This window comes from Centroberyx affinis, unplaced genomic scaffold (assembly GCF_046629955.1).
Source record: "Centroberyx affinis isolate AG114_WGS23_722 - 3 ecotype Tasmania unplaced genomic scaffold, CSIRO-AGI_Caff_v1 ptg001546l_1, whole genome shotgun sequence".
In the NCBI taxonomy this organism is placed as follows: domain Eukaryota; kingdom Metazoa; phylum Chordata; class Actinopteri; order Beryciformes; family Berycidae; genus Centroberyx; species Centroberyx affinis.
In genome coordinates, this window is record NW_027280001.1 from 547,493 (window position 1) to 558,056 (window position 10,564).

General features: G+C 42.2%; 1 protein-coding gene across 1 annotated transcript; it reads right to left on the reverse strand.

Annotated features, from left to right (window-relative positions):
• Positions 1 to 395: 395 nt before the first annotated feature.
• Positions 396 to 6,249, reverse strand: cry-dash (cryptochrome DASH). Its single transcript, XM_071527566.1, has 14 exons — positions 6,084 to 6,249; positions 5,247 to 5,419; positions 4,623 to 4,716; positions 4,366 to 4,496; positions 4,003 to 4,151; positions 3,136 to 3,224; positions 2,967 to 3,040; positions 2,760 to 2,849; positions 2,355 to 2,434; positions 2,211 to 2,270; positions 1,932 to 2,089; positions 1,582 to 1,701; positions 1,175 to 1,351; positions 396 to 987 (listed from the first exon to the last, which is right to left on the reverse strand). Exons 1-14 carry the CDS (start codon positions 6,144 to 6,146, stop codon positions 880 to 882), a joined length of 1,566 nt encoding a protein of 521 aa, XP_071383667.1. The 5' UTR covers positions 6,147 to 6,249; the 3' UTR covers positions 396 to 879.
• Positions 6,250 to 10,564: the final 4,315 nt, after the last annotated feature.

Sequence of the window (10,564 nt, forward strand, 5' to 3'; positions counted from 1 at the left end):
ACCACTGCACTAAAAAAAAGCACGTCTACAAGGAATATGATGTAAACTAATATTATCTCTCTGGTGACTCAAAATGAAGCAGACCCCTTTCCATGAAGAATCACATTATGTTCAGCAGTGGGCATTGTAGGTAAATGTTGTCTTAAAATAGAGACGGGCGTGGAAGTGTTGAAAGTGTTTCTGTTCCCTTTTCTAGTCAGAACTCGTAATTGCCGCAGAAATGTAGCATTTCTCTCCTTTCACTGAAAACACTGAACACAAAAGAGGTATCAAGATTCATCAGTCTGATGTTGAAAAATTGCATTTTACTTTCCCCTTTGTAATAAAATGTTGCCATGCTAACATCTTTGCATAGCTAAACTGTAACTGTTAACAGCCATAAATGGGCAAATCTTGAAAAATGATAAGGAGGGACAATGTTTCTGCAGGATAGACAAGATATAAGATAAAAGCAAAAACATTCTGCATAGTAATAAGATTAACAATCTGCAACAACATAAACGTTATTTAGAACAAATTTTGCAGCAAGATTGTAACTGATTAATCCCTGTTCTGAGGTAGACTAGAGCCGAGTCAAAACAAAACCGCTGTGTGGTTAACACTTCAGACTGCAGCATTACAGGAAACTTAACAGTGGGTGAATGATAAAGGTGCTTTATTAGGAAGTGTTTTCTAGAGAACCAAGTAGATCAGTAAAATTCAAGCGTTCAGGCATAAACAACAACATGCATTTCAAAAAGACCTTAATCAGACAACTTCCTCCAATGTGAAGAATAACACGCCATCATTGTGTAACAGATTTAAAACCACAAAGTTGCAGCACTGGAGTCTCCATCTTCTGTGCAGCCATCTGTGTTTGACTTTTTGCTGTGAGGCAGATCACAAGTTTTTGCTTCTAGAGAAATAGAAGTCTATGCCTCTGTCCCGATGCTGTTTGGGAGTGTGAGACGGGCCTTTCTTTCCTCTTGCTGAGGGTCCTGCGCCACTCTGAAAAAGACAATTAAACTGATATTAACCTGCAAGCCATCAAAATTTCAAATACAGTCTTTCAAATACTATTTTTTTCTTTGACCATAAATAACATTAGATTTTTTCTGTGGACATGAAGGAATAGTGACCTATTACAGCAGCATGCAATCATACTACCCACTTCCCTTTTCTGTCAAACACCCACCGGTTTCTTGTTAACGTGCCGACTCCACTCAGGCGCTGTGACGACGGGGGCGGGGTAGGTCTCGCTGAGGGACACCTGAGCGTGTGACAGGGCCGCACTGCTGAGGGTCCAGGGTGTGTGGACGTCTGCTCCCCTGATCCCCTGCAGCTCTGGGACCCACCGCCTGACATAGTCCCCCTGAGGCAGACACACATGTTTCACCAACCCATAAAAGTTGAATGGAAAATTGCGTATCACAGCCCTCCTCCCATATGTACTGGTTTCATCATCATGTCACATTCATGCTCACACACTTACAAAGTGTGTCTCAAGACTGTTGTACATTCCGTATTGCAATATAGTAAAACTCCAAACAAACCTCAAGAGAGGAAGAAACTTGCAAGTCATGCTTGCTCAGTCAAACATACATTACTGTCGTAGTCGAGGCCTTGCTTGATCATGTTGAACTTCCTGTTCTCTCTGGGGTCATTTCCTATACCAGCACTGTACAGCCAGTTGCCATAGTTACTGCAGACATCATGGTCAACCTTTGAAAGAAAAAACAGGTTTAAATGATGAGACCTGCACACTTTTGTGTGTCATCATCTACTCATAATAATAAGGGGGGGCTTAGTTGCTGAACTCTGAACTTGAAAAACTTCTTATCCCACTAAGCTATTTCTCAAAAAGAAAATTAGACACCTCAATAATGAAATCATCATATATGACATAATTTATGGAGTCTTAACCACCCTCAAACTTGTTCTAGACTACTTACCAGAAGGTATTCAAACCACTCAGCTCCCATCCTCCAGTCCAGGCCCAAGTCTTTTGTGAGGAAGCTGGCAACGTTTTGCCGCCCCCTGTTGGACATGAAGCCTGTCATGGCCAACTCTCTCATGTTGGCGTCCACAAAGGGCACTCCTGTGCGTCCCTCTGTGATTCCAAGCAATATATATTCAGCAACTTATATATAGAGAGAGACACATTCAATGCATCTATCAGAGACGCTGAATAGTTTACATTTTCTGAAAACTGAGGACAAAACTGTACAAACCTTTCCATGCATTGAAAAGCTTCATGTCCGTTTTCCATGGAATAGATCTGTCTTGAAGTCCTAGAAGCGTAAATCACCATGATATAAGTTTTACATTCAGACAGTGTTTATAAAGAAAATAAGTTAAAAACTCTCCCATTTTACCTTTGATCTGAAACAATCTGTTTCCATACTTGGCACCCACAAACTTGAAGTAATCCCTCCACAAAAGTTCAAAAATGACCCTGTGTGAAAGCATTGAAGTTCGTCAAGATAAGGTGAAGACTGACATAGATATTATCTGTGACTCAACAGTGATTGTAATACATAGAATAGATTTTATTGCCACTGAAAATGGAATTCGTTGATTTATCCAACTTACACCATGAGCTATAACATGCATACATTTTGATACATTACAGTTTGATGACACAGAGAAGGCACCACTAGAGCTGGTGAGCTGTTTTAAGTGCCTTGTCCTAAAGCACTACTGTGGCTGCTGGTTTGCATCTCAATCATCTCAGCATTCCAGCCCTTAAGCCATATTTGTCTTTCTGACCCTGAACTCACCAGTATGTGCTCTGATTGGCTGTCCGCTCCCTCTCATACTGTTTGATCTGATGGTAGATGTATCTGGGGGAAATGCAACCCATCGCCAGCCTGCAAAAGGCCAGTGCAGCACGATTAGAAATGCATTCATAGGAATTACAGCTCACTTCATAGGAACATTAGGCTTTAATAAACATACAGCAGTGGAGGAAATGATACGACACTCACCAAGGTGCAAATTTAGTGGAGTAGTCCACACCAATCAAGCCATTACGAGTCTCCTTATAAGTGGCAACAGCATCCTATACGAAAAAGATCGACTCATGAGAAACAAGTAGTTAATATGTCTAGAAAGTTGCAAAATGTGAGGTTTTTGTGCCACCTAAGTTGTACTCACAGTGTCCCAGAAGTAGTGTTTGAGCCTGGCCAGAGCCTGGCTCTCCCCTCCGCTACAGGGGAAGGCTGAGCGAGGATCAGTCACAGGCTCTATCAACATAAGACAGAAAGAAAAAAAAAACATTCCAGCGTCAGACTTATACTGAAATATTAAACCTCCCCTGATACACATTAGGATACATGGAATCATAAATGCTTAATCATATATGGAAATCAAGCCGGTCTTGCTGGCACTTAAGAGAAAAACTGTGCTCAGCAGTTTCCTGTTACTTTATGAAAACAGTAGTAGTGTATATTGTGGATTTACTGCAATAGCACAGCATGAAATGAGTAATTTGTGCTTTCTTCTTGCCAGCAGCATATAAATACATCTTCATAAAAATCTATTTAATAGCCAAATAGATCAAATGTACAGGCATTTGTCTTGGTGACATTGGTGCGGAGACATTTTGATAACTTGCATAGTTTCACAGTACATGCTGACACACATGGTACAAGGACAAAAAGCATCTCACATACAGTACAAAGGGAGAGTGTAAGACGTAATATTCAAATTAAATCATTTGGAATTGATCATATAAGACAGTGGTTCTCAACATGGGGGTAGGGACCACCAAAGGGGCCGCAGGCAAATTTTGGGGGGTCACGAAATGATTTCTGGGATACAAAAAAAAACATATTCCTACATTCAAATTTAATATAATGGCTATTTTTTGCTTCTTGTGAAATATATTCTCTGGTAATTAATCATTCAAATCATTCTTTGGTTGAACTGTTCCCCACTCTCAGCACTAGGCAACGCTTCATTTTAAGGGGTCACAAGCCTAAAAGGTTGAGAACCACTGATATAAGAGATTAGCAGCTTCACCTGTCTGCTCCAGGTCCTCTGCGGTAGGGATGGGTCCTTCCTCCAGCCCGGAGGGGAGGGGCCTCAGCTGTTCAGGGGTGGGGAGCACTGGCCTCACCCTGCCCTGGGTCTCCACTGCCTTCCTGAACTGGGTGTACACATCAGGCAGCCTACCAAACCAGGAAGAAATGTTACAAGAACACCCAGCAAAGTACCGTTCCTATCACTTAACACTTTCTTACTACATACCTATCATAAAAAATGACCCGTTTCCCCTTCCTCGCTCCCTTTCAAAAAAAATGCCTGGCTTGCATAAAACAGCTGTTTAGTACTGGTAAGCTTTACTCAACAGCCTCGTCTCCAGTGGGCCATGTCCTTTCTCACCTGGATATGTGCTGAAAGGGAAGATCATCTCTGTGGTACAGCGTAGACCCCCAGCAGCTGTGAACTCTGACTTTCATCTGTGCACAGACATCCTTCACTCCTTTCTCCACACTCTGCTCTTCAGAGGTTACCTGGAGCGCATGACAGATGAACAATGTAAAAAACTAGGCAGATCAATTTGCAGGACGGAGTGATAGATCACTAGAGAGTGTGATAGAGTGACGATGTTTAATGACAGAAAGACTATTTAAACCAACCTCTTCATGAAAGGCCACAGCACTGACGGAGCCCAGTTGCTTGATGAGGTCGGCAACCACGTCCTCTGGCTTACCCCGTCTCACCAAGAGGGTGCTGTGACACACACACACACACACACACACACACACAAAACCCAGTTAACACCATGCCAGGCAAGCTGCATCCTGGGTAGAGGGCTAGCTACTTCCCCCTCGCTGACCAGACTGAACTGTGGGAACGGTGTGTGCGGCAGCTATGTTAATGTAAACATGACCTGTATGAGCCCAGGTGTGTCCTGATCCTGTGTTATTACAACTGAATCAATTAAATCCTGGAGAGCTGAAGACAAGGGCCGCACTGAGCTCATGTGTAACAGTAACATGAACAGCAGCTGCAATCTTCATACTTTGCTCTAAGCAAGTTTATGGTAGGCTACCATAATGGTGTGTTATAATAACATGAACAGTAATTACCATCTTTATACCTTGCTTTAAATAGGTTATGGTAATTCAATGATATAACTGAAGTGTATAGAGCGTTTGCAATGTGAATAAAGCACCAGAAACCTTTTTGTAATATTGTATAATCACATAATTGTGCCCAGTGCATAAAGGCCTAATGGCATGCCAACAAGCACAATTTACCTGCCCTTTTTGACCAGTGTGTTTCTGAGGTCCTTGACACTGTCCAGTAAGAAGCGCAGGCGGAAGGGCCCAGTCTTGGGCAGGTTGTAGTTGTAAGTTCCTCTGTAATGTCTGGGGTCGAAGCAGTACAGTGGGACTATGTGCTCTGCATTCCTCTGGGCCCAGTGGAAGATCTGTACAGATAAAGGACAATGTAAGAGACGTGTTGAATCTGTAAGGGAAGGGGATTATGTCATGCAAAGAGCGGCGTCATGACACTTTGCTTTAAGGGCAAAGTTGTTTTGGAACTACAAATATGGCTTCCCAACGTCGACTTCGGCTGTTGTCGAAGGTAAAACATGCGTCAAAAAACACAACATTAACAGTAAAAGAAACACTGAAAATATAACAATTGTATTTACATTCACTACACATTCCTCGACACGTGTATTCTTCACTTTCCCGTTTGTATTCGGCTACTCAAGCCTATTTTATTTTGGAAACACTTGATCGGAATAGCCATTTGTTACGCTGACTAGCTTGACACTGGCGATAGCAAGAACTACTGCACAAAAGAATCTGCACAAATTAATCTGTTAAATGCAAGGCGGTAGACACATATTACTTCATTGCACACTTCATATCGCCTAGTAATGTGCTTGACAAAATGTGAAACAAAAGATATTCAGTGTATCCTACATTTGTAAGTTGTTATCTACACGTAGCCTAATAACAACTAAACTTTAACGTTAAAACAGATGTAGTCACTTAAGTAGTTACTTTAAATGACTGTGCTGTACTGTTAGATAGAGAAGAATTTAATGTGGACTGGTACTGGAAACAGATTCGTACTCTTACCTCATTGTCGTGAAGACGCAGGTCGTTTCTTAGTAAACATATGATTGTGCGTGAGGTAGACATAACTTCCCTATCTGATAATTCAGCAACTTAAACAAAAGACAACATAAAACAAGGGATCGTTTCTAGGAGATTTGTCCACAGTCGGTTGTGTGCTCTTCCTCCAGCGGCTCCAGTCTGTCGGTCGCTCACGTTTTCAGCCACGATTAGCTCAGTTACAAAACGTCGGGTTTTGTAAGGGGGTTTGCTGCCGCTTGCTCAGGCTTTTGTAACAACGATCTGTTTGTTTGTGGTGTTTTCCAATGTTTACCTAGTGTAGTGAATCCTTCTCAACGCGCAGGGATGATTTTATTAATAAAAGTAACAGGCGCTCAACCCTAACGAAAAATCACTAATATTCCTATCTGACGCCAAAGTTTAGTTTATTTTCACAACTAGCCTATGTATTTCTTCTATTCTGCATTTAATCATTAGAAAAATTACTTGGCTACTAGCTATCTCGTGCTTGTCTGCTTGGTCTCAGTGAAAGTCTAGCTACAGATCAGATCCATATGAATCAGCACCATTGTATAGCAGTAGGTGGACTAGCTAACTAACTACAACCTATAATTAAATCCAATATGCTTGATCCCAGTTTAGTGTTGACGGGGTAGACAATGTTAGAGTAAGTGTCTGCTTTCTGTTTTTTTTGTTTTGTTTTGTTTTGTTTTGTTTTTGCAGTTGGTTGTTTAATCCTGTTTCTTATACACTGACCTGATTGAACTTATTCTTCCCATTCCTCTATTAGATTTCCTTCCATTTGTTTGTGATTTCTGCAGTGGTGTTTTCTGGTAAGAATGATGTGTGCATCACCTGGTGCCCAGCCATTTCACGGCTCTTTAAATACCAGTCAATGTACTTTATTAAATGTGAAACATACATATATACATCTTGTCTCTTACAGCCTTGAGCACAGAAGCACATTAACGTCCAGAGGTAGGTCTGGTTGAGCACAATAAAATGTGCTTCATGCCCTCCTTTTATATGATTAGAACAACTACATGAGCACCTCCATGCTGTTAATTATATGCAGGCTGTGCTGTTTTTATACTTTATTTCCTTTTACTTTTTTTTAGGTGCCAGGGAAAAGGGAATTGCAGTCCTCGGGTGGCAGTACAAGTTATCCATGCTCATTTCAAGACAGCAAGGGAAAATAATTGTTACCAGTCATATGCCCACAGTGTGAAAAACATTTCTGCTTGGCGTAGGTTTACCGCTTTCTCTCTCTTTGATTAACCTTTGTATAAAGTAACATAATGTGTGTTGACCTTGACTGTGCTCCCCATTCTCATGTGGACTTTCATACAGAAGGACTCAAAGGGAGGGGGTGTATATTACTATTTTATCAAAGGAACAGGTACTAAAACTGGAGATCCCTAAGCCTCAAATGGCAGCCACTAAAGAGCTGGTGCAAAAGATTGTGGGTCAGTTACAACTTTGTTTACTTACTTGTTAACTTGTAATTGCTTGACAAGGTGGCTCAAGTCAAAATTGATCCTAGCATTAATCTTTTGTCCACATGGGAGCAGCATTCAACAAAATTATTTTACAGTATTACCCTCTTGTGATTACTCAGAGTCAAAGGCAGGACTCCCAGTTAAAGGACGCAGAGGAGCAAAGAACAGTGCAAGTAGCATTAATGAAACTGAAACTGCATGCAGCAGGAGACAAGGGACTGCCACAGGTACAATCCTATCCAGCGTGGATTTCAGCTGGAATGTCATAACTTATTGTATCGTCATTATTATTGCATCTTACACAGTACATGCTATGTACCTATATGTATTATTCTGTGATTATATTGTTAGTGCGACTGTAAGTATTTTCTGTCCCATTTGGCTTTCCAGACAGAGAGGACCTATTTTCAGGTGTATCTACCCAAGGCGTGTTCTGACTCTGTGTGTGTTGTGTGCAGCTGTCTTCTCTCAGTGTTTCCACCTGCCAGTGGACAGGTGTTGGTCCGGCCCTGGCAGTCGTCGGCGCCGGCCTTGGTCCCATCCCTGATGCTGTTCCCTCCTGGATGTGTCTCATCAACTGTGTTGTTTTCTGTGCAGCCGTTTTCTCTCCCCTTTTCAGACTCCGGTGCAGTGCAGTGGTCATCGGTGCCGGCCTTAGTCCCATCCCTGATGCTGCTCCCACCCGACGTGTCTCAGACCCCGTCTGTTCTGTGTGCAGCTGTTTTTCTCCCCTTCTTCTGTGCGTGTGTGTGTGTCTGTGTGTGTTGTGTGTGTGTGTGTGTGTGTGTACGCGGCTGCTTTTCTCTCCTCTTCCCAGACTCCAGTGCAGTGTTCTACCTGGCAGTGACAGGTGCTGCCTTGGCTCTTCCTTCGTCAGTGCTGGCCTTCCTCTTCCCTGCTGCTGTTCCCACCTGGACGCTGAATTACGACTGTTGTCCTCGTTTCTCTGAATTTTTTGCGCTGACCTCAGACCCTTCCCATCGCCGCGTGCTGCCTCTCTTTCTTTTTGTCTCTCTCTGTTTTCTCCTGTCATTGTTATTGCCCATGATTCTGTCATTGTTATATATCAAAGATCAGTCAATATTTCTTGTTTGGCCTCTTATCCAATAATAAAATGGTTATAGGTCCAAATATTCTCTTACTGTACATCTCCCATAAATTATACATAATTTCCTTTCAAAATGTATACCTCCAAGTGACTGATCATTTCCCAGGAATTCCAGAAAAGGATACCATATTTTACTAAACTTAATAAAACTACTAAACTCTTGGAATACTAAACTCTTGAAATGTAAATGAGACTGGAAAAACACTGTTTCATGTCTCCTAAATATGTCTTAACAACATGCCTCTGTCCTCTCCATGATGTTTCTGACTACGTCCCACAGACCTGACTAACCATAGAGCAACCGCTGCATGGGTGTTTGCTATAGACAGATGGTGTGCCATTTCTATTTCATTTAATAAAATGCTGTTGTTTGTTACTATACTGTTACTGCATTTATGCCTTTGGGTATTTCTGTATATCTGATATTGATGATGATAATAATAAAAAAAAAGAAGTAAGCAGCTAACCAGCTGAATTGGAAGTAAACAACACTCATTGTGATCACGTCTCAATCACCTTTATGTTTAAAGTTAAGGTTGTGGAATGCTGAAGTATCGCACACATTCTCGCTTTTGTGTATCGTAAAACAATTTTGGCCTTGTAATTATTATTTTTAATCCAGGGTTGTGTTTTCGAACTAAAGCCGTTCCCAGGAGTATGGCGGACGGCGGGCATTACAACGAGCATGATGACAGAACCGGGCCGCAGCTCCGCAGAGGCAGAGGCAGAGGCAGAGGCAGAGGCAGAGGCTCCCACAGGGGCCGGTCGGACAGCGACGGGCCTCGCAGGAGCCGCCAGCGGGGAGGCCACTCAGGGCACTTCGGGGGGCCCGGACCACGGTCCATGCTTGACAATGACGGGGATGTAACTGTGAGTGACAGCTCTCAGGACGGCGGCTCCCAGCACAGATTCAACCCCTACGGAAGGCCCCATCGGAGAGGTGATGGGCAGCAACATTTCACAAAACACAACAACATTTCACAAAACACAACTGCATTTCACAAAACACAATGACATTTCACAAAACACGACGACATTTCAGAAAACACAACAACATTTCACAAAACAAGACGACATTTCAGATTATGGAATCTTGTTCTTGTTTGTGATTGGACAGAACCCAAGTCCCTGGCGACAGTTCAGTGTCATTTCCTGTTTCTATTGTGTACTACTCTCAGCAGTGTCCTGGGCGGCTACTCTTCAACAAGTGACATCAGACCTGGACAGATGTTTGGATACAGAACTATGTGGTTGAGCAGAAACATGGCCTCTGTGTTAAAAGGGAGACAGTAATGCGAATGCTTCATGAACTGAACCCACGCAGAACCTTGTTGCGGACACATCGTAGGTTTATTAGACGCACGTACTATTCTATGGGTCCAAATTACTTGTGGCACATCCCCTTCATATCATTCTGGCCTTCAAGCAATATGCTAATGCTGCATGCTTGAGTTAGTAGGCCTAATACATCTTTAGTGAAATAGTGAACTCGAGATATTAATTCAATCTGAATTGCATGTCTTGATTTGGCGAGATGATTTCTTATAAACATACCAAGTCAAGTAACTGAACTAGATCCAGCATGGGGGTTGACCGAACAAATGTTAAACTAATGACATCAGTTTTATGCTCCTCCTCCAGCGGCTCTAGTCGGTCGCTCACGTTTTCAGGCACGATGAGCTCAGTTACAAAACGTCAGGTTTTTTTTGCTGCAGCTTTCTCAGGCTTTTGTTAGGACGATTTGCTTGTTTATGGAGTTTTCCAATGTTTACCTAATGTAGTGAATCCTCCTCAATATGGGGCTTTCATTGGCATGTTTTTGTTAATCAAAAGTAATAGGCGCTCAGCCCTTATAAAAATAATAATAAAGATATATA